The sequence below is a fragment of the Strigops habroptila genome, chromosome 9, assembly GCF_004027225.2.
Source record: "Strigops habroptila isolate Jane chromosome 9, bStrHab1.2.pri, whole genome shotgun sequence".
In the NCBI taxonomy this organism is placed as follows: domain Eukaryota; kingdom Metazoa; phylum Chordata; class Aves; order Psittaciformes; family Psittacidae; genus Strigops; species Strigops habroptila.
This window is the reverse complement of record NC_044285.2, coordinates 21,788,378-21,812,358: the sequence shown is the minus strand read 5'-3', so window position 1 is coordinate 21,812,358 and position 23,981 is coordinate 21,788,378. Positions and strand designations below refer to the sequence as shown.

General features: G+C 49.5%; 1 protein-coding gene across 1 annotated transcript; it reads right to left on the bottom strand.

Moving 5' to 3' along the window:
- Positions 1–876: 876 nt before the first annotated feature.
- On the bottom strand, positions 877–23,697 carry SORD (sorbitol dehydrogenase). Its single transcript, XM_030497650.2, has 9 exons — positions 23,452–23,697; positions 18,939–18,972; positions 18,047–18,211; positions 14,751–14,910; positions 12,066–12,184; positions 11,524–11,589; positions 4,580–4,755; positions 3,660–3,781; positions 877–2,084 (listed from the first exon to the last, which is right to left on the bottom strand). Exons 1-9 carry the CDS (start codon positions 23,509–23,511, stop codon positions 1,919–1,921), a joined length of 1,068 nt encoding a protein of 355 aa, XP_030353510.1. The 5' UTR covers positions 23,512–23,697; the 3' UTR covers positions 877–1,918.
- Positions 23,698–23,981: the final 284 nt, after the last annotated feature.

Below are 23,981 nucleotides of genomic sequence, written 5' to 3'. Positions count from 1 at the left end.
TAAAGCACTTTCTTGCTCCCTGTAGTTGGGTTTCCATCACCTGGAGACTTGCAATGCCTGAGCCATAGTGTTGGCCTCGTTCCCATCACAGAGTATTTATGCAGCCCACTGGAAAACGAATGCGAACAAGTTTTGCCCTGCACTGGTGATGCACATGGTGTGGAGTGGGGATACAGGCACAGCCCCACAGCAATGCCCCCAGCAAGACCTGGCATGGGAGCAAATTATAGCCAAGGAACCCAAAGAATAGCTCCAGCCTTTGGGATATTAAACAGCTCCCAAAGACTGCAGGGAATAGGTCTCAATCTCCCAGCAGTAACAGGGTCTTGCAATGGCCAGTGCTCCCCCAGCGATGCCAGTGGGGCTGTCCCAGGGCTCAACAAGCGGCGCTGGCTTACTCCCACTGCCACACACTGGGCACCTTCCCCTCCGTAGCCACCACAAACCCTGCAGCAAGGTGCATTTCAGCAGCTCTTGGATAGGTTCTGCTCACATCACAACTGATTGCAGGGCCAGGCTCACAGGTAGGTTTCACCTACTCAGGCTGCCACATTAACAACCCAGCTTACTCTAAGCATTACTCTGACTGCTTCCCCTTCTGGCTATGGACAGTTCCCCTGGGCTGTCTCAGCCCCGCAAAACACAGAGTGGACTTGCAGGCTTCTACTTCTGCCAAGATTAATTTAGCCACAAGAAGTACAAGCTTTGATTTGTAAGTGGTTGTTAAAGGTTTCCTGGTCCTGCCAGCACCGCACTCACCTGCAGCCTGGTGAGACCCAGCAGAGCAACAGCCCAGGAGTCTGCACAATCCCCAGGGCCCAAAGTCACAGACCCCTTCAAACCCCCCACCCGAGGCTTTAATGAACACAAGACACAGCAGGTAGGTAGCATTTATTGAGGAAGGTTCAGTACCGGCCCAATAAAGGGACTGATCTCTCAGTACTAAAATTAACATGATGTAATCAAAGATTAGATTTTTGTTATCTGCAACCTGCTACCTTGGCAGTACCTCGTTCATGGCTCACAAACTCAGCAGGAAGGCCTGATATCCCTGAGAAGTTACCATCACCATTCATTTGCAGTGGTAAAACCTTTGAGTGACGCTGTCCCCTTACTCTCACCTGTGCCCCCTTGGGACCCATGTCAGCACAGGCCGCTCTGCGGTCCCAGCCACAGGCAGGGCATTTTCCCCGCCCTGCAGTGGTCCTTCTGCCCCATGGGGAGCTGCTGGGGCGATGACACAGCTGGCCTCCAGGCTGGCTTCTTCAAAACAGCCCCAGGCTCTGAGCTTTGGGCCTGCAGTTTGCTGTTTGCAAAGAGCATGGGGAGAATGACCTGAATGTGCAGATGCTTCCCATAGAGGGTGGGCTGGCCAGGCTTTGTTCCACAGGCTGTTACAGTCCCTGAGCATCCCCGAGGGAAGGTGTGATGGAAGGTGGAGTATCCATGCACCCTGTGATTGCCAAGGAGGAAGAGCTGTGGCAGGCACAGCCCTAGGGCAGTGCTGGGGCAGGAAGGTGAAGCACCAGCACTTCTGTTCTTGCTTCACCCATGTGGCTGGTGACATCCTCCTCCAGTGTGTCTGCATGGACAAACCTTGTGCCATGCAGAGACATCCAGGCTCTTCTGTGCCAAAGAGCCAACCACATGAACCACCATCTCTAACCAAACAGCAGTATTTTGATTCAAACTATTCCCTACTGGTTCTCTATGTGTAGTTACCTGTTAATACCCTAACGATGTACCCCTCAGTGTCATTCACCCTCATTATCGTTTGATTTTGTAACTCTATCACAAAGCAGCGCCTGCATAAGGTGACTGTATAACCGTGCAACAGCCATACATCAGCCTTTCGTGGCCTCATCAGTGCATCTCAGGCAGGCGGTGACAAAGGGAAAGGGCCGGGCACCGTCGCATCTCAGGGGTTGTGGTCACTGGGGTCACACTTCAGCATGACTTTGACCCCTTCGCCCCTCTTGGTGGTCTCAAATGCCTCAAGAGCCTTTTCCAGGGGGAAGCGGTGTGTAACTAAGGGCTTGACATTGATCCGCTTGGATGCAAGCAGAGCAATTGCCACAGGCCACCTGCAAGGGAGATGGAGAGCAGCGGATCAGAACAGTCACCAGTTTGAAGCCCCACATAAAAGGCACAGAGGAGCATGGTTTCATTACAGTAATTTCCTTAGCCTAGAAACCATGGGGAGCTTTTCCTGAAACAATCTTCCAGGGGTGGAACCTCAAGCACCAGGCATGGGAGATGGGACAAGCCAACTCCTCTCACCTGGCCTCGCTGCCTGCAGACTCATCACTGTGGAGTTCAAACTCAGCGACTTGGTGCAGGGAGAAGAAAAGTCTTAGGCAGCTTCCAACCTCTTCTCTGGCAGAGACTCACTCAATTTGATTGCCTTGCTGCTCCATTTGAATGGGCCAAATGAGAGTGGTGGAGATACAAAGGGATGCAGCAGCTCACCTGATTTCCAAACTGCCTACGCTTAAAGATATTTCTCAGTTTAAGGAGGAGGTTGACTACATCTCATAAATCTTTCCTGGAGAACAAACTCTACAGGCTAAGCAAAGATTCTTGCTCCACAAGAAACTACAGCTCTGAACAGAGCAGAATCCAGGCTGCAAATATGTAGTGCTGGATCTCAAGCCCCGCGCAAAGAGTACAAGATCTAAGAGAGGACAGCTGAACTTCTGCCCTCAGGGTATATTCAAAGACCTCATGCCTGTGCACGAGCTCTGCAGTCCAGTTCTCTGTAGAGAGCACAAACACCTTCAGACTGGCTCCTGATGTATCTTCAGCTCCAGCAAAATGAAAACTAAACAAGGCTCTTGCTCATGCCAATATTCCCTGATCTCCAGCAAGACTGATGATGTGATTTCCTTCCATAATCAGGGAGGAGAGCAGAGCTGGGCATCACCTGATATAGGATGCAGCACTTGGGATTTTGACTTTGCCCAGAAATAAGATTCCCCACACTCTCTGCCTCAAAATGGACAATATAACATTTAGGAAGGTGGATGCCAGGAGGCAGCTCCAGGTGGGGCCAGGCCAGGCCAAGCTGCTGCTTAAGAGATCTCCCAGCACAAAATGTTGAACCAGCTAAAAGCTGTGTCTTCCTCCCTGCCATACTATGAGCCAGCCCAGTCATGGACAAGCTGATTCCTTCCGTAACACCCCCAGCACCTGCTCTTCCCTTTCTACAGGACATAAGAGTTAAAGGCACAAATCACTGAATCGCAGAAATAATGAAAGAAAGATTTGGGTTGGAAGGGACCTTAAGGATCGTCTCGTATCAATTTCCCTGCCACGGGCAGGGACACCTTCCACTAGACCAGGTTGCTCAAAGCCCCGTCCAGCCTGGTCTCCCCTTTCTTTGCACCAAACGCTGTATGAAATGGGCCAGTAGAACAACCCAGCTGGGCTGCTTTGTTGTGGAAAAGTTTGCAGTGCAGGGCTCATCCAGGAACCAAGGCAAAAATGCAGGATACATCAGTCAGACTGTCTGCATTGCTGCGCTGGCCTTTCAGAGTGACATGAGGTTTAACCAAGTGTAAGGAAAACCAGCCTTTTCCATGTCGTCCCTCCTTGTGGAAAGCAAGAATTTCTCAAGGACAGACTTGGAGACACATGAGCCCACCCTGCATGAGACTCACGTGTTGCAGTAGCGGAATATCCCCCGGATATCCACCTCCCGCACGGCAGCGTTCACAATGGGCACAGTGACCATGTCAGGCCCCAGTCCCACCAGCACCAAGGTCCCACCAGAACGAGTGGCCTGGAGAACAAACAAGTACGTTATATTTTGAAAAACATCCTGAATAAATAACCCCACATTTTGTGGCTGTAATGGACTGCCTGGGGCATGGCAGAGAAGCAGGGGAAAGGCAGGATGCTGTCAGGACCCAGTAAACATGAAACACACAACACATCTTATATAGCAATCTTTCAAAGACCTCAGAAGGATTTCGGTACCTAAATCTCATTCTGAAAAATCACTGGCATTTAAGAGTATGAAAGGTACTTCTGGATTTCAGTGGGAGGGATTTAAAACTAAAAGTCTGATGCTCCAATGGAATTTCTTTTTTTGCAGCTTGTCCAATTTGCCTCCTGTCCTTTCACTGTGAAACTCTGCACTACCTTTGCCACATTCTCCCATTAGGCAGTTCAGAACAGCAAAATTCCCCCCTTAACTGCTTGACCTGCTGGAATTGTCTTAATTATTCTGTTTATTTGGACATAACTTCAACTTAATGGCGGATGCTGTCCTACTGTGCCAGCTCCTTGACACTGCTGTGTAGCCATACTTGGGGTTTGAGGTCTTACTGTAGTCTCTTTTGTAAGTGGTTAAGCACCTGGGCATGAAACCAGACATTTATCCCTATGCTGCCTGCAAAGATGTTAACTCTTTATTCATCTCTCTTAGTTTGTTGTCTGACAAGCACCTTCTCTCCCCACACCAAGCCCACTGCAATTAAGCACTATGGGAGTGAGGTAACTGTCATTCACTGTGGCATCCCAGAAAAAGAAAAGCCATCGCCATTACTGTTCTGCCTTGAGGACAAGTGGTACTCACATAAATGCCAGCCTGGATGCAGGCCTGCACTCCTGTGCACTCCACAGTTATCTCAGGCATGCAGCCAAGCAGACCTTCCACTTTGGAGGCCACCTCCTGCGGGGTCTCGTTCTTCACCTGAATGGTGAAATCTGCCCCCACCTCCTTGGCTTTTTGCAGGCGAGAGGCAGATAAATCTGGGGAAAGACAAAACAACTCAAGAACTGGAGCACGATGTGAAGCTGAAGGGGAGAAAGAATCTGCTTCCTTTACTCCATCTGACATCTCAACAGAACCACCTTATTGGGTGACCAGCTGCCAAGTCTCACAGAATACAGCTTTTGCCATGTCACAGAACGAAGCGCGGAATTGCAGCCCACTTGTACCTTCTCAAGAATGTATGCAGACCACCAAGACCAAAGGGCTTCCCACCCTTGATGGAGGTAGGCCACCATCAAGGAGCCCTGATGGAAGCACAGATGTCTGGGGTCTGAGCACGGTTCACAGGGCAGCATGCAACCAGGAGAGGAAAGGGTCTATGTTCCCTCCCTCAGACTCACACAGCCTTTGGTGAGGAGGCAGAGAAGGACAGAGAAGGACAAGCGATGAGGACAATTTAAAGACACAGGAGACGCCAAAGGCTTTCCAGCTGCAGATGAGGGTGTGCTTCAAAGAGGCTAAAGCATAAACTCACAGATTAAATCCACACCATTCAAAGCAATGTCTGAGTGAAGGAACAGCTGCCACCACTAGACTTGAGGGGTGTTTTCTAAGACGATTGGTTTGTAGATCTCCTAGTTTCTCTTTGGAATACTGAGAGTGTGCCAAGACAAACCGGAAGGCCAAGCTTAACTCCAAAGGGCATGCACATTGATGCCACAAGCAGGAATCACAGCAGGAACAGCTGTAGCTGAGCACTGCCAAGCACTGGCAGAGCAGAAGAACCTTAGCGGAGGCAAAAGCAAAAGGCAGCAGGAGCTCAGGACAGACAGGGCAGTGCTGAGCTACACTTGCCCTGTTTGAACAGTGTGGATGTGTCTTACCAAAGCTGCAGCTGTCTAAGACTGCACTGCCCAGTGTCTCCTGGCAATGACTCTTTCATGAAGCAGCTTCACTAATTCACACAGGACCTTAATCCACTGGTGAAAATGGACTGTACAAAACCATGTTACACACACACCCAGGGAGTTAACCCAGGGAGGAGCTTACAGTGAGGAAAAAGACCACCACTCACCTCTGCATTTTACTTCCCTGGCTTTCAAGATTATTTGCTATTGCTCACACCCTCAAGGATACCTCTCAAAGGGCTCTAGGCAGAGGCAAGGTTGCTCTGACCTTCCTCCCTGATGGCCCAGAATCACCTGGCAATGGACAGCACAGCACCGAGAAGCCTTTCTGACAGGAGACATCGGGCTCAGAGGATCATTAATGTGGCTATTTCACTTCCAATGGTACAGAATGAGAGCAGATCAGGAGCTCTCTGAGGGCTTCCTTAATGAACCATCTGCAGATGCCTTCAGCTGAGAGAACTGCAGAATGCACTAGTTGTCAACACTAAGTGCGTCCCTGCTGTTACAAACCTCTCCCATCTCTTCACCCTCCTTCTAACAGCATTGGAGGCCACTGAGCATCTCTTCAGCAGTTTGCGTCACAAGCGAACGAGCAGGCAAGTCCATGAAAAAAGGGAGTGGATCTGGTAATACAGCGGACCTCAGATACCCCACTAACACAGAGCAACAAAGCTGGTGATGATAAACGTCTGCAAGCGCACAGCTGTACTCTGGTACTCTGTCCAGGGGGTTCTCAACAGCAATGTAATTATCTCTTGAATATCCACAAAATGGTTTGTACCATGGGGTAAGCTGCCCTGTTTGGTAGCCACACTGTGTCTTCTCTTTCGCATCCCCTGGAAGGGAGCCATCCATCCCTCTCCATGCACCACGGGTGACCAGGACGTCTCTGGAGAGGAGGTGGAGAGCAGAGGAGAATGGCATTTCCCATGCAGAAACAACCTCTTTGTCTTCCACTGAAGCAGTGGTATAGAGGGGCCTGTGTGCTGGCACTGGAAAAAACACCTGGATCAAAGGTGGAAACTAAGCTGTAACACCCAAGATTTCCTAGACCCAAAACTGAAGGGTGAGCAATGCTTCCTGCCAGAGGTTCTAGGCTTGAAGACTCAGAAAATGATGCCTTTGCCAGGGGCATCGTCCTCTCCAGGGCACACAGTGCACCCACCCACCACAAAGAGGAAAATACCTTTCTCACCAGGGCACAGTCTTCAGAGAAGTCAGAGATGGGCATGGTGTGCAAATATCAAGGGAAAAGAGAAAGAGGACAAGGCCACTGCTCTGACATGAGCCACTGACTCAGCTCCAGTGCTGGAAGGAAGCCAGGCCCCAGGACCTACCCTGCCCATCACAATGTGAACCTGACATTACTTAACTGTCAGGGCAGGCGAAGGACATGCCCCACCGGCAGCAGGAGGGCTTGGGACGCTGGGTGTGGACACAGCCACCAAGATGAGCACCCAGGGACCTCTGGAAGGAGTTTCAAGAAGGGATAACGAATGGTAATAAAATGCAGATGAAAGACGAAAAAAAAGACTGAAAAGTAAGGGCAGCATCACTCTGTAATACGGGGTCTCATTCCTGTAGCTGCAGGAGGCATCAGTCACGTCTGTCCCTCCCATACCCTGAGCATTGGGCCTCAGGCCATGTGTACAGTGATGCTTGATCCTCTGCTGCCCAAGCTGGAGACCCTCTGCTCTTGCTGCTGGAGATCCTCCATGCAGCATGAGCATGGACATGAGCATTTTTGAGGCACCTGAAGTACTAAGAAACACTTCTGCCTGGCATTGCTGGTGTCTCCCAAATCTCAGTGTTCAGCAAGGAGACTGCGGGGGCTCAGCAGTGCTCCCAGCAATGGACCAAACTCCCCATGAAGTTTGGTCTCAAAACATGAGCTTGCAGCAGACACAGCTGGATTGAGCCACTTAGAATATTTGCCCCATCACTATATATTTTATAATGTCTCTTTGGCAGAAACACATCCAGAGGCAGCGTCCTGCAACAGGCCAGCCAGTGCATTTCAAAGTGGCCACAAAAGTCATTCTCATGCAACAACCCTCTCACATTTCCTATAGTTGGCCTCTGGTTTGCTGACCTGCTTGGGAAGGAAGTCCTCACATCAGAGAGAGACACAGGACACAGCAATACCATCCGAGCCAGTCAGGGCTGTGATAACACCCTGGTACACCTGGCCTAAGCGAATCACCACTGAGCATCTACTGAAGCTGACATATGCGCAGGTTATCAAATGAGGTTACTGTATTGTTTAGAGCTCCAGACACTCGTGAGTCTCAAGAAAGATCAAGTCGTTCATATTTTAAACCTTACTGTGGCTGAACCCCACAGAGCTCTTGGGAAATTGGTCACTTATACAGCTAAAGAGTTGCATCTTGCCTCTAGGCAGAAATCTGCTTTCACCTCCCGGCTCCAGGAGCTAGTGAAAGTTTTGGCTGCCAGGATAAGGGCAGTCCGTTCTTGTATCTCTGCTCCCACAGAGTTATCAAATTACACTTAAGCTTCTTGTGATTGTCTTAAACCAACTTCACAGGAAAATATCCTGACACTCTCTCACTTTCTATGCTGATCTTCTTTTACAAAGGAGTTGAACTCTGTCCAGTTATTCGTCTTCCCTGACTCTGACTCCATGGGTTCTGGGGGCACCGGCATCCAGGACTTCAGATTTAGACAGCACAAGGGGAAGTTTCCCTTAAGCAGGAATTGCTAAGTGTACCTTTAGCGACAGACAGAGTAAGACACAACAGCCCAACACCTCCATATGAATACCCAAACTGTCACTTCACTTGCTGGGGAATAACACTGCTCTTTTACATGCCTCTAGGAGAAAAGCAGCTTTTCAGAGCAACAGCAATGTACACAGCAAGGCAAGAAGGGCAGAAGGTTGCCTATACATATCAATCACACTCACTCAACAGCAGAGTGGAGAAAGCCATAGACCTTAGGGAAGAGTAGATGAGGACCCATGAAGCAAACCAATCTTTTGCACCCAACTGCAGTCCATTAAATACATCAGCCCCCCCTCCCCACAAAAGGCAGAACACTAGTCTGCCAGGAATAAAGCACTTCAGGGAGAAGAGCAAAAGTTATCAGAAGCACTAATATCTTTTATCAGGAAAGCTGCTGTATCTGGGAGGAAAGGCAAGCTTTGACACACATGTGCCTTTGGAAGGGTAGCGCTGAGTTTAGTCTCTACCTACAGTGCCAGCTGGTCTCAGGGAGTCCCAGAGAAGGGACCCGACCCCTTGGCAGATGTAACTGTCCAAAATTCATTGACTCCAGGTGCGCTACAGACACTCACTGCAGAAGCTGCAGGAGGTCACTTCTCCCCAGGTCACGAAAAATCTCTTCTAGGTATTTCTCTATCTGTGTGCGGTTTGTCAAAACACACACGAACATTTGAAGCCTGAAGTGCTGCTAAAAGCGCTGCGTAGACAAATCTCCTCACAGACAAACACGTCATAAAAGCTCTGCGTGATGAATTCAAAGAATCAAAGTACAGCAAAGTACAAGAGGGCCTTTGTGGGCAGACAGCTGCCTCACCTCGTAGGTGTTGGCTCTGAAAGCTGATGCAAAAAGAGTTCGTGAGAAGGACAGCAAAATCCCCAGCAGCAACAAGCCAAACTAAACTCATTCCTCAGCTTATGGCACATACAAAGATCTGACTAGGGACTGCACCTCCACGGGTGCCTCTGAGCGTCTCAACCAAACACCTCTCAGGTGGGAGAATTCTACAAGTCAGGACCATTACCTAGACCAAGGTATAAAGATAAGAAGGGCTTAATTCCATGTAACCAAGCTTGCTGACCCTACAAACCAGGTATCAAGAACTTCCTATGGCCACCTGGAGCCCTATGGCACATGCTACACAGATCTGCTTGCCAAAGGTCCCCAGGAGCAGTCTACAGGCAGAGGCAACAGCAGCCACAGTGTTACAGGGGAGAATGCACCCAGGCAGGACTGGAGATGGGTGGGCAAGCTGGACCAGCTCCCTCAGCCTCACCAGCCCCTGCCAGCTCACTAAGCTCTTCCCCACCCAAAGACCTGGTCACCCACCAGCTCAGCTCAACAGCAAGGTTCCTTACACATGACTCAAGAGGCAGAGCTGCTTCTCCTGCTATAGCAACCAGCATCCTCAAACACTTCACAAAATCTGGACTGATCATGTCCACCAAGCACATATCTGCAGGGTGGGGCCAGCAGAGCCAAAAGTGCCCTGGAATTGGCAGCAAGAGGATTTAGGGAGGAGAAGGTAATGATCTGCCTTAGGTTTTCACATGAGCTACTCCTGAAGGATGCTTATGCAAAGGCAAGAAGGTGGGACATGAATTTTGTCTCTCAACTGAAGATGAACACAGTAATTGAGAGTGCAAAAATACTCTTGGCCTGAAGTGTGGGAGGTGGAGTAACAGCCTTCTGCAAGGTTCAGGTTGGGGCTTTGGCCCCAAAACGCTGCAGCAACCTGTGCTCACTGTCTAGTCATACCTGTAACTGCTCCTCCCAGCCATCACCAGTCAGAACAATCCCAGCAGGAGCTGGAAACACCACTTCTAGGTGTTCAAACCCCAGGTGGAAATTTCAACCACGGAACTTCCTGAGGTTACTCCCTCTCTCCATTCTTCTGGGCAAGCTATGCAGAAGAGCCTGAACTTTTGAGGAGATGGAGAGAGTTGGGCTGGGTTAGCATGGCAAAGAGCAGGGGGGATCAAACAGCTGCCTGCAACAACCAGAAGGGCAACTGCAAAGATGATGAAGACTCATTTCAGTTGTTGCAGACAAAGGGAGACACCCACAAATGACAGTTTGTGAGTGGACCCCAGAAAAAGCTTCTTCATTAAGAGGTGGTACAATCCTGGAGCAGGTATCCAGAAAGGTGATCTCCATCCTCAGAGGTTTTCTAGATGCAGCCAGACAAAAACATGGCTCAAGCAGCAGCTGGACTAGAAACCTCCAGGACACAGTTATTCAGGGAAGGCCTACTCCTGAAATGCAGGAACCCTGAAAAGGCCATTTCAGTCATTAAGGATAATCAGTGGAAAAAGAACCCTTCAGCAGGACAGCAAAAAGAAGGGCAGCAACGGAGGACTGGAGAGGTACAATGTGGTTGCACACAGAAAGGACTGTGCAAACACTGTGTCCGTGCTATCACCCAACACTACAAGAGAAAAAACCTGCTCAGAGCAAACCTCCAAGAACAGCTCCAAACAGGGCCTCAAATATGGTGTGTTGCCTGGTCTGCATGCCTAGGTGAAGACTAGAGGCAGATATAATCAAGGTCTATAAGCACTACAAGGAAGACAAAACCCGATCCTCAAGACTTGATCTATGAGTTAAATGCAAAACACAAAGTTGAGGTCAGAAAAGCTCAAAAGGGAAAAAACCCCAAACCAGTCAGTGATCAGAGGCACCAGGAGCAAGCACAGCTCCTGTAACTCAGAGCTTTGTCATACAGACAAGACACATTGACTCTTCCCAGAAGACCTGCTCACTTTGAAAAAGGTCTCTAGACTTGACTCAAGGACCACTCATTTTACTCTGGTTTACTCTCCCGGAAGCACTGTAGCTACTTCACCAGCACAACTTGTCTGTGCTAGAAAGCAGAAGTTACTACCCTGGGCCGCTAACCTGGCAGAGAAGCACAAGTTGCAACCTGCATCTTCTTACAGATCCCAGTTAGTGCAAGACATCAAAGACTTGTCTTGGGGAATAATGTGTTTATTAGGATTCCCTCCAAACAGGCGCACGCTACTACTCCATTCATGAACAGACTTTCCACTGTGCTTGGGCTGCCTTCCCCAGCAGTTACCTTGAAGGAATAATTTGGAACTAGTCAGTGTTGTACCGTGGGAAACAGGCACACTCTTAAGGGTTAAAAGGACTTACCTGTAATTACCACAGCCGCTGCACCCATCATCTTAGCAACAAGCACATTTACAAGGCCGATTGGTCCTGGATACAAAGGAGAGAAAAGAGAATACATACAACTGCCAGACAGCACCAGCCGCAGGCTCTGAACATGCCCAGAGCTCAGCATGTTCCTAGGCTAAAGGAGGCTCTGACTGCGTTTCAGAGCTGTTCACCTGGATCACAGTATCACCATGATCCCAGGATAGCGAAACGAGCTGCTGAGAGAGCAGCTATTGCTATACAAGGGGCTCTGCAAGGAAAACCACCACCTGCTCCTCTGCTCCCTCAAGCTGGTAGGCTCAGCACACCCAGAGACTGCACTTTGCATTTGGACTGCTCAAAACGCAACACTGTAGCTCAGCATGGGTAAGGACAGCCTCATGGTCCCGCTCAGCACCCCTGTAACTCTGCCATGAGGCATGCTTACAGCAGAGCTCAGAAGCACATCTTGCATTCTGTCCACTGCCTTCCATATCACGGCAGGCAGAGAACCCCAGATCTGAATACGTTCACTGTACCAGAGCCAGACACGAAGACTTTGCTTCCCAGAGTGACTCCCGCTCTTTTGCAGGCATGGATTCCCACTGAAAGGGGCTCAATAAGGGCTCCTTCTTCAAAGGTGACATTATCTGGAAGCCTGTGAGAACCAGACACAAGCAACAGTCACTAAAGAGGTTTATGAGGGTGATGAGGAAAGCCACAGAACTCAAAGACCAAACACTGCTCTAAATCATGGTGCCAAAATACACTCTTACGCCTGGTCTGAGAAATACAGGGCGGGAATGTGTTCAAAGAAGTTATACTGCCTCTTTCCCTCCTTTGAAGCAGCACAGAATCATAGAATGGTTTGGGCTGGAAAGGACCTTAAGATCATGCAGTTCCAACCCCCCTGCCATGGGCAGGGACACCATGTCACCTAAGGCTCTGTCCAACCTGGCCTTGTACACTGCCAGGGATGAAGCATTCACCACTTCTTTGGGCACCCTGTGCCAGCGCCTCAGCACTCTCACAGGGAAGAACTTCTTCCTTATATCTAACCTGAACTTCCCCTGTTTTAGTTTCAACCCATTACCTCTTGTCCTATTGTTATCGCATCAAGTGCACCTAAACCAGTTACCAGTGAGGTCTGCCCCACAAACTTCCCCACATCATCTCTCCAGAATGTGGTGAGTCAACCCAAAAACTCCTTTGATACTCATTTGGAATAACCCCCACAGTTGCCTACCCCAAAGGCTGCCCTATAGCTGGGATGTACCAGTGAGCTCCCAAATCCCTCACCTGGGTCAAATAATTCAGCTCCACACTTTTAGAAAACATCTTACTGCCAGTGGTGATGCCACATAAAGCAAAGGCAGCCAGATCCAGGTCTCTCATCATGTCCTGGATGTCCTCCCCTGATGCACCAAGTGTTTCAACTAGTAGACTGATCCCCAGCATAAACCCTCCTAGCAGTTAGGGAAAATGTGTACAGTGGGTATCAACTTTTGGACAGAAACAGCACCATAACACATAAGTGATGGAAAAAAGCAGAGGGGATGAAACCTTTCAGAACTGCTGACAGAAATAAACCTCAGCCCCACAACCCAGTCCTCCAGAAAGCCCCCAGCATGGGCTGTCACACTGCGAGAAAGGTCCTTCTGACAGCCCTGGGAAGCTCAAGGTCCAGCCAGGCCAAAGTAACAGAAACGACAGCTGTGGGAAGATATCTGTAAGATACCTCTATGTCCCTTATCTCCAGGAGACATTAAAGGGCTGACTCCAAGAGTTCAGTTATCTCAGAGTTTGGCATCACATTTGCTACTAGTGGGTCTGGGCAGAGCCCCATCATTGGGAGGGCAGCTTTGCAGCATGATCCCACATTACCCAGAGCATCCGACACAGTCTGTCCACCAGCAGAAGGACAGATAATAGCTGCTTAAATCTATGAGAGCCCACTGAGCTCAGGCATCACATCTTCTAGGCAAATCTGTGCTGGCAGAGCCATTTCATGCCAGGGAATCTGCTCTGCATCAGACAGGCCTGCATTGCTGATCTGAAACTGGGAGCGCTAGAATCAGGCTTTGCATTTCAAAGCTTAAAAAAATAAAATTAGCCAAAGCGTATTTCCTCAAATTGGAGAAAAAAAGACAGCTACAAAGCAGCCACTGCCTCCCAAGCAAAAACTCGTGATGTTGTCAGAAAATGTTACCACCACACAGGAAACCAGTGACAGCAAGTCTGGACAAGTTGAGAAGTGAGTCCCACCCAGCCCAGCACGTCATCCCACAGCAGCTGCTCGGGATCCACTGTGAAAGAAGCTTCCTGCCTGAGGACTCTCATGAGAAAAGCATTCAAGTGCCTCATCCCAACCAATGTGACCCTGAACACTTCCTCTGCAGACACCAAGGACATTCCTGCTCATGGAAGCACCAGCTCCACCCAGACTGAGAAAGAACAAGCTCCACAGGTACACAGTCTCAGGGGGCCACTACCTTAGATTGGTTTTAAATCCTTGTGTAAATGCACTTATGTGGGTATAATGTTTCAGAGCTTTATTCAGGTTTATGGTGTATTTGCCAGAGTACATAAGTACAGACTTGCTTTTAAGCAAATCTGTCATCCTGCCACAGTTAAGCACATACTCAAGTTTGCTGAACTGGATATGAAAACAGATGTGTAATGCTGGCAGCTTAGTGGGGCCACTCAGCACCACACAAAAAAGCAGCTTAGCGGGGACATTGCTTTCTGTTGCTGCTCTGCTCTAGGTAGGATGACTGTTCCAAATGACAGAGGGAGGTGTCAGCAGTCAATGTGGTGTTTCCTGAAAAGCAGCAGTAAAGCTAGCTCAGCTCAAAGACCTTCAGGCACTGTCCTGAAAAGGTAAGGATATAGAAAAACAGCAGAAAAGAAACTAAGAGCAGGTAACAAATATGAAAAGGAAAATAATTCAAGTGTAAAACAATGGTGACATCCAGGAAATATGCAAGACATGTTTGTTTATGTCTAGCACCAGAGGGGATAAACTACATCTGCCTGACAAACTCTTTGCAAAGTGGCAGCCATCCAAGCCTTATACATGTTATTAACGGGTCAGAAAGCAATAAAACCTGTTGTGTGCAAGTAAAGGGTGCTTGCTGCAATACTCAAAGGGGCCAACAGATGATTGTTTCAGCTAATCCCTCCCAGGGAATATATATTTCTCTGCAGAGGGAGCACCAACTAACTTGTAGCAGTAGCTGGCACTGTGCTTATAGTAGCGGCACAGGTTCCCATTATCAGGAGGCGTCGCGCAGAAGAAGATGGTTGGGGACAGGTTGTAGCGGCCTGTTTTGCAGAACTCATCAATTTCTCTTGGGACACCAGGCTCGATGGCCACTCGATCACCTGCCAGAGTGAAAGCACGCTGTGTTACTTGGGAAGAACATGGGCACATAGGTAGCACCAAACAACCACGGAAGACAGCATGAAACCCTGGCACAAGAGAAGCATGAGGGACATCTGCTAACTGAGAAAGATCACACTGCACACACCAGGCGACTTCCTAACACTTCCTTCACAGTGGCCTCATCTCCAAGATCTTCAAGTTACTTGAGCCAGTATTTCAGAAGCACAGACACATAAAAACACATCCAAACCTCTCTCCAGCTGCCTTGCACTCAACCTTAGCAGGTGCAAAGGCAGCCCCTACCCCAGTCAATCACATGGTGACCAGAGCTTTTTCAGAATCTGTAGTAATTGGAAGAGGAAATAATTAGGACAAAGCAGGTGAGCTCTGCTGGCCACCACGCTGCCAGCTGGAAAGGGCTGCTCCATTGGGAACAAAGCTTATGGTGCAGAAGCACATCCAGGAGTCAGGCAGAACTTACTGGGGAACAGAGACATCATCATGCTCTGATGGAGTAACCAGACTGCTGGAAGGACTTATGCTGCAGGACAAAGAGCAATTATTTAATTGCAATCATGAGGCAGGATGGGCTAAACAAAACAAGTGTGTGACTGCAGTACAAGGGCCACAAGACAGCCCATTTTATTTGGCAGAGGAAGACAATCAAGGGCAAATCTCCCAGCAAATCTCTCCACCAACATGCTTTCAGTCAGACACAGGAACAAGCAGGAGGATGGATCGAAGTAAAAAGCCATCCAGCCCACTGCACCACCTCTGATATGGCTAATGGGGGATGTCTCAGGGTGAGAGGAGCAGGACAAGCACATTCTGAATGTTCTCCCAGTCCCTCACTATATTCAGCTGTGGGGCCTCCTAAGCTGCATGTGGCTTCTTTGTATTTAGTAACCCTCAACATTTCTCTTCCTCCTTCCACCATGTAAAATTTAAGCATCCTTTGCCACACAGCCTGCAGGTGAAGCTGCTGCATCTTAGGTAAATGCTGCACCTGGCTCCCACTGTCCCTTGCCGTTGTATTGGAGGAACCAGAGGACAGGCAATCTTCCATAGAATCATGGAATCCCAGGTTAGAAGGGATCTCAAGGATCATCTGGTCCAGCCTTTCTTTGCACACAGTAAAGACAGTATGGCCCAGTACCCTGGCCAGCTGAATCTTAAAAGTACCCAACATTGGGGAATCCATGACTTCCCCAGGGACATTATTACAATAGCCGATTGTTCTCATTCCGAAAATTTTTCCTCTGATGTCCAACCGAAATCTTCCCGGTAGTAACTTGTGCCCATCACCCCTCATCTTTTCCATGGGACTCCTTGTAAAAAGGGAGTCTCTCTTGTCTTTGTAGCCACCATTAAATACTGGAACATGGTGATAAGGTCTCCCCTGAGCCGCCCTTTCTCCAGGCTGAACAAGCACAGCTCTCCCAACCTTTCCTCACATGGCTTCCCATGCCTTAGATCACCCTTGTGGCCCTTCACTGGACCCTCTCCAGCCTGTCCACATCTTTTTTGTGCAGCGGGGACCAAACTGAACTCGCTATTCCAGGTATGGCCTGACAAGTGGTGAATAGAGTGGGACAATGACACCTTTATCAACAAGGTGATGCCTTTGTTGATGTTCCCCAGCATCCTGCTGGTTTTCTTTGCTGCAGCTGCACACTGTTCACTCCTGTTGAGCTTGTGCCCCCCAGGAGCCCCAGGTCCCTTCCCACAGAGCTGCTCCCAGCCAGGCAGATCCCAACCTGTGCCGCACTCCTAACACTTGTCCTTTTTGAACTCTATGATGTTCTCGTTAGCCCACGCTTCCAACCTATCCAGGTCATCCTGCAGAGTGCGTCTCCCTGCCAAAGTGGCCACTTCCCACTCAGTTTGGGTACATTTGATCCCACCTTCCAGATCATTTATGAAGACACTGAACAGCGCTGGGCCCAGTATCGATCCCTGGGGACCCCACTGGTGACAGGTCCCCAGATGGAGAAGGAGCTGTTCACCACCACACTCTGGGTGCCCATCAGCGAGTTGCCCACCCACTGCACAGACCACTTGTATAGACTATAACACATCAGTTTCTCTAGGAGGCTGTGGGCAACTTTATGTGCCCTCTCCCTGCCCTTCATGAGCCTTCAGACCTGTATCTTCAGATCCTGTCCTTGACTTGTCTCTCCAGCTCCTAGGCTCAAGTTCCTTAGTCATTTGTCATAGAGACGCTGCTCCACATCTCATCATCTCCTTGTCCTCTGAAACTTTTTCACTTCTTTTATATCCCTTTGGAAAGGAGGAGACTTGCATGCAGAGCTTCAGACGTGCAATGATGTCCTCTGAGTCTCTATCCCTCTCCTAACACTGATTTGCATTTTTCGCCATTACTGAGCCAACACTACCATGCACTGTGTTAGAGTCAAAGGTCTCACTCTTCAGCAGTGATGGTCAGCCCATCTTAGATATGAAGCTGGTTTTGTTTCTCCTGTCATGGACACAACTTTCTGTTCACCTGCACTGAATTTCACCTGCGTCTTACTGCCCCAGCATCCTTAAGGTCTCTGTAACTCTTGCTAGCTCTCCCGTGTCCTCTTCACCCTGCCTATGTTGCTGCCATCAGCAAACTTTGACAATTCACTACTCAGCCCATTTTCTAAGAAAGACATTCATGAGCACAGTGAAGTGTAGAGGTCACACTTGGGGCCTGGTACAGTTGCTCCAGTGACCTCTCTCCACTGCAGGAGGCCATTTGCTCCTTCAAAAACACACACAGCAAAGAAACATTAACAGCAGGTTGCTGGCAAGAGCAATGTACATGGGTTTTGAGGCTTTATCTAGCTTCTTCAAAAGGCATCTTCTACCAGCATACATCCCGCTCTGCATTAAATTGAGGTCAGACCAGCTCAAAATACTCCAAGATAAAGCATACCTAAGAAATACCATAAACTACAGTGGCCAAACTGGGTGATTAATTGCAGCACAGTGACAACTTCTCTTTGAAGGAGAAGGTCACACTGTGCAATTCACAGCTAGGAACATCAGATAAATGAATGTAACAGAAAAGCACAGCCTGTTACCAACGAATTCTCCAGAACTGATCCACAAGAAAACAAATAAAAAGACAGTTTTGATTCCAGTTACCTGGCTTCAGGTGAGTCACCCCTGATCCCACTTTGGCCACAGTCCCGGACGCTTCGTGCCCCAGCACCATGGGATCCTTCACAACAAAATCCCCAATTCGACCATGCTGCCAGTAGTGAACATCAGAGCCACAGATCCCCACAGAATGCATCCGCAGCAGGACCTCTGTGGAAAGGGAAGAAAGGTTCCTTGTAGAAAAACTTCCCTTCTTGGGCACTGGGAGAGCAACACATGTGCTGCCCCTGTGCCCCACATCAAAGGCCAAGCCAGCATTGAAACATTATATATATTTAGTATATATACTAGTATATATATTTACTAGAATATATATACCCAAACTGCATGGGCACACATCAGGATTCATGAGACCCCTGAAAATACAAAACTATACACGGATTTACAAATCAGGAATGCTTAAAACATGGTAAGGCCCCTGTCAACAAAAGCTAATACAATCTAAGAGGGGCATTACTATTACTGGAGCAAGAATAAAAGAGCGAGTCCATTTAATTTTTCCTTCTCCCTAAGCTGATTTCAGCCCTGCAGAGCTAGTGAATCAAACTTCTACCAGCTCATATGCCTGGCCTATTAATATATAGTCCTGCAGTAAAGTCATCTGACATGTCCCGAAAGCTACTTAATGTGAAATAGATGAACTGATGAAACAGAAGCAAAAAAAGCCAGATAAAGAGGTTTATCCGTGACTGCTCCAGCTTTTCTTTTCTAGTGGAAATGCAGCATTATCTCTTTCAGCCACGCATTCTTTTTTGGATTGTTTTAGGCTTTCTCGTGGTATTTTATCTCTTTATAATATTAAGGAGTGACAAAAGAGAGTGAGAAAAGAAAGAGATTAGTAAAGAAAGCAGACAGAATCAGTCATCTCTAGACCTACCATTGGGACCCGGTTCCGGGATCGGACGGTTTTCCTATGGACAAAAAGGAAGAGAGAAATCATTCAGCTGCCTGTGCATAGACATGGGAATTCCTCATGGGAAGTCAGTCCAGGTCACCTCAGGTAAACCTGTAAGCAGACTCAATTGCTGTGCAATGAGGAGGGATAAAATTGTGCAGTCCACACTTCCTCCGTAAGCTCACCCCATTTTGCTTGCACAGCGGAGTAAAGTGGGCATCTGTCCCGAGTGAGCACAGAGCCAGCTTGTAAATCCACTCTCCAAATTATTTTGCAGTGATTTCCCCTTCCCTGCCCAGACAAGAGCCACAAACTAAATATTCCTGCCCTGGAACAGCCTCAAGTTTCAGTTGAATTCTTCATCCCACTGGCTGACAAAAATTTCCCCTTCTGTAACCAGGAAGATTCTGAACCAGCTATTTCTGTAAAGCGTTAATATTGTAACATTTGTATTAAAAGTATTAGGAAATATTTTTACTACAAAATAAGCACTCATTGCATAAATCAATTGTAAACATTACTATAAATCACATTTAAAGTCACATCCTCTCATAACTGGCATGACACCTCTTTATGGGATGAATGATAAAACCAGAACGATAAATGTAGTCACTTGGCTCCAAGTCACCCTTCCACCCAAATGGTCTGCGGGCCTCTGACTTCACTGAACTCCCTCACCTGCCTCAAAACACAAGGGAATAATTTTGTTGGGTTTTACAACAAGTCAGCACGATACCAACCTAGCACCCACCTCTAGGATCATGTCTCTAAGAAAAGCCCAACCAAAGCAGTTAGTACTAACAATGAACTCTTCATAATCTCCTTGCTACTCATATTTTCATGCAACTTAGACTCCTTTACCCACAGCCCCAAATTGGGTGCAAGACCTTTGAGCAGACCTCCTATTCACACAGTTCCTCTTCAAAAATGTGGTGCATATACACTAGTGAGACCAAGAGTATCTTCAGTTAGCAAGAAAATCGACCTCTTGATTTCAGAGATAGAATCATAGTATAGTTAGGGTTGGAAAGGACCTTAAGATCATCTAGTTCCAACCCCCTGCCATAGGCAGGGACACCTCCCACTAAACCATGTCACCCAAGGCTCTGTCCAACCTGGCCTTGAACACCGCCAGGGATGGAGCACTCACAACTTCCTTGGGCAACCCATTCCAGTGCTTCACCACCCTCGCTGTAAAGAACTTCTTCCTTATATCTAATCTAAACTTCCCCTGTTTAAGTTTGAAGCCATTACCCCTTGTCCTACCACTACAGTCCCTAAGGAAGAGTCCCTCCCCAGCATCCTTATAGGCCCCCTTCAGATACTGGAAGGCTGCTCTGAGGTCTCCACGCAGCCTTCTCTTCTCCAGGCTGAACAGCCCCAACTCTCTCACCCTGTCTTCATACGGGAGGTGCTCCAGCCCCTGGTCATCCTCATGGCCCTCCTCTGGACTCGCTCCAACAGCTCCATGTCCTTTTTATGTTGAGGACACCAGAACTGTACTCAGTACTCCAAGTGAGTTCTCACGAGAGCACAGTAGAGGGGCAGGATCACCTCCTTCGACCTGCTGGTCACGCTTCTTTTGATGCAGCCCAGGATACGGTTGGCTTTCTGGGCTGCAAGCGCACGCTGCCGGCTCAGGTTAAGCTTCTCGTCAACCAACACCCCCAAGTCCTTCTCTGCAGGGCTGCTCTGAATCTCTTCTCCACCCAGCCTGTAGCTGTGCCTGGGATTGCCCTGACCCAGGTGTAGGACCTTGCACTTGGCTTGGTTAAACTTCATAAGGTTGGCATCGGCCCACCTCACAAGCATGTCAAGGTCCCTCTGGATGGCATCCCTTCCCTCCAGCGTATCAACCAAACCACACAGCTTGGTGTCGTCAGCAAACTCGCTGAGGGTGCACTCAATCCCACTGTCCATGTCACCGACAAAGATGTTGAACAGGACTGCTCCCAACACCGATCCCTGAGGGACACCACTCGTTACAGGTTTCCAACTGGACATTGAGCTGTTTACCACAACTCCTTGCGAGCGGCCATCCAGCCAGTTCTTTATCCACTGATAAAGATGAGCAATCACATTATAGCAGTCCTCCATGTAGAAGCTTCACCAGTTAGAAGCTGCTACAGAGCAATGAACACAAGATTTTCTGCTGCCTTCCTGCAGAGAAAGCAGAGTATCCTGTCCTGCTTTTGGGGTGCACTATTTGGAGTTTTAGCTAATTAATACATTCTCAAGCCCAGCACATTCCTCAACTCATACTTTTTACATCATCAATTTAAACATCACAAAAAGACAAATTGTGGAAACACATTCTCAAAGCACTGCTCTGTTAAAATACCTGCTGGAAGTGGGCAGGATGGGAGCAAGTCAAAGTACAACTCAACCTACTGAACTTTTCAATGTTCAGGCCTGTATCTGCATTTTGCTATGTGGGGTATTTGTTCTGTCCCACTAAGGACATAGCCCAGAGTATTATTTTTAAATGAAGTGGATCTAGATGTAACTTCTTATATAGAAACGTCCAGTAAGCATCCAATCTGGTAACAAACCACCTTCACTATCTGAAACAGAACAGTCCATGGTGAGAGATAAAGCAAGCTAACTTCTAGCTGAAAACAGGTATGTGGCATTCCTCAGTCCAGAAAAAAACCCAAACACTATTTTCAATAACAGCTGTGCCAAAACCCACGTATCTTGGTGGAAAGTAAATCCTCCAGCCTGATTTGCAGAAAACAGGGAGTGACTGAACTGGAGGATGTCGAAGTATTTCAGGATGCACGTTCTGCTTGCTGTTCATTGTCCACTGAGAAGTTCAGAGACAGCAATTGGTACAACTGAAGATGTGAAGGAAATGCAGCAAATATTTGCTGTGAAAGGAGACATAAAGAGAGGATACGGTACATTCATAAAAACCAATAAAGTCTCAAGGGGCAGCAAACAGGAGCCTGTGGCAACCACCTAAGATCAAGAGGAGTCAATAAAAATGAAGCCAAGACATTTTTGCATAACGCAGGTCAGTCATGGTGACCCTCCCCATGGGAAACACATCCACAAGAATCAAGGAGGGTGTGGGAATTACGGGAACACAATCTCACCTAACTTTAGGTACCAATAACGCAGATAACAAGTTCAGAGTTCACTGCCTACACTCCTTACACGACTGGTGGGGCAATGCAGTGAGTGCCATTGACATCGTGGCAAAGAAACTTTAGAGAAGCCCAGGAGGGTCACACCCCGAGGGGCCGCCAGTAAGGCCAGGGGAGCACTGACAACCACTTCCAGTGTCTCTAGCAGTACGAACATCCCAAGGAAAACTAACGCATCTGGATGTAACCACTTTAGAGACCAGCAACAGAGATAGGATGGAGCCAGCATCCACCCTCACAAGTCTCAGACACCTTCTAGTTTTGGAGACGCATTCTTGAGCTAGAGAGACCATCTCAATTCTCACTCACTGTGGTGATGGCTTTTATTTCTAGGAGAAGTCAGGCTGCACGTGCTTCTAGTGAAAGTGCAGTTATATCAAAGGAATTACCCACACGGACACCGTTTGGCCTTTGGCACATGCCGCCTGAGCTGTGCAGGAAGTGTAAAAAATCAACTGCTTCCCTGATAATCATCCCCTAAACAAGCTGCTGCACACAGCCAAAGCCTGCATGTTCATAAGAGCCCTTGTTCGTAAGAGCCCTCCTGCCAGAACTGTTTGTACAGAAAATTGCCTGTCAATGTTTGCTCATGTTAATCTTCCTTCTCCAGTTTGGCACTTGCCAAACAGGCAGAGACCTCCAGCAGCGCTGCAATGATACAGGACCCAGGAATATCCAAGCGCTCACAGTCAGAGAAGCAGAATCAGTCTGAAGCACCCACTGAAAATAAAGGTCCCTGTCTCCATGAGGGTACTCCAGAACAAGCACAGGCATGACCTGTGCAGCTGCTCCCTTTGAACCCTCCTGCCTGCTTCTCACTTGGGCTCTGACATTCAAAGCAGCAACGTGTCACCCTCCAGTTGTGCCTTCTGGCACACAATGTCCAAGGGACTGTCAACCGACCAGCACCCACCCCCCGTCCCTCCGCTCCACGTAGCTCCTTCCCCCTACACGACCCAAAGAGGGGCTCGGGTGGTCCTTAGCCAAGGGGCAGCCCCAAGCTTTGGGTTCCCTGCACCCTGCTTGGTCAGCCCCCTCGGACACGGGTGCAGCCCTTCCCGCTCCCAGCCCGGAGGCAGTTCAGCTCTCTAACCAGGCACCGCTCGGGGGAATCGGATGCCCTCCACCCCTCAGCGCCAGCGGGCCCCCGGGAACTGCCTATCGGCCCGGCTTGCCCCGGCTCCCCCCCAACCCAGCCGGGGCCGCGCTGCCGGGCCGCCCCCTCCGCCGTCCGACCCTGCCGCCCCGGCGCCCTCCGCCCGGGCCCTGCCGAGCCGAACCGAACCGAACCGAACCGCACCGCACCGCGGCGGCCGCGGGGCAAGCCCACTCCTCTCGGCCCGTACCAGGCGCAGATCCCCGGCTCGGTGCACCACCACGGCCAGGTTCTGCCCCGGCTCCGCCATAGCTCGGCTCGGCTCGGCGCGGCGCCCGGGTTCAAGCGCCGGCGGCGGGGCCTCCCACCGTTGGGCCGCCCCTCAGCCCCCGGCCGCCCTCTGCGCCAGGCTCGGCACCGCCCCCGCGGCACGGAGCGGGCGGGCGCGGGCCAGGCCCGGGCTGAGGCTGCAGGTTCTGGCCTGGGCTCCAGCGGCAGGCCTCGGGCCACAGATCGGGCTTCAGGCGCAGGCCCAGGCCCAGGCCCAGGCCCGGGGGGCCAACCCCGCGGGGCAGCCAGGGCCCAGCAGGCCCCAGATTCCCCCCAGTACTTGCATCGCCTGGGGAGCAGCTTCACCTAGGGTCCCGCTGGCTGCCCTCCCTGCACCCCCACCCCGGCCAGGCGGGCCTGCGGCACAGCCGCAGCGGTCCTAGTGTTTCAGAGTGTAACTGGGTGCCAGCGGGCACTCTACCCTCTCATGTCGTGTCCATCCATGTGTGT

Excerpts from the sequence above, each read along its gene's own strand:
- SORD (XM_030497650.2), bottom strand. The coding sequence starts at position 23,511 with ATGGCGGAGCCGGGGCAGAACCTGGCCGTGGTGGTGCACCGAGCCGGG. Across the intron at positions 18,212-18,938 it reads CCCGGAACCGGGTCCCAATG|AGGTCCTGCTGCGGATGCAT; the intron begins GTAGGTCTAGAG and ends CCCTTTCCACAG. Across the intron at positions 14,911-18,046 it reads GGTGACTCACCTGAAGCCAG|GTGATCGAGTGGCCATCGAG; the intron begins GTAACTGGAATC and ends TCACTCTGGCAG.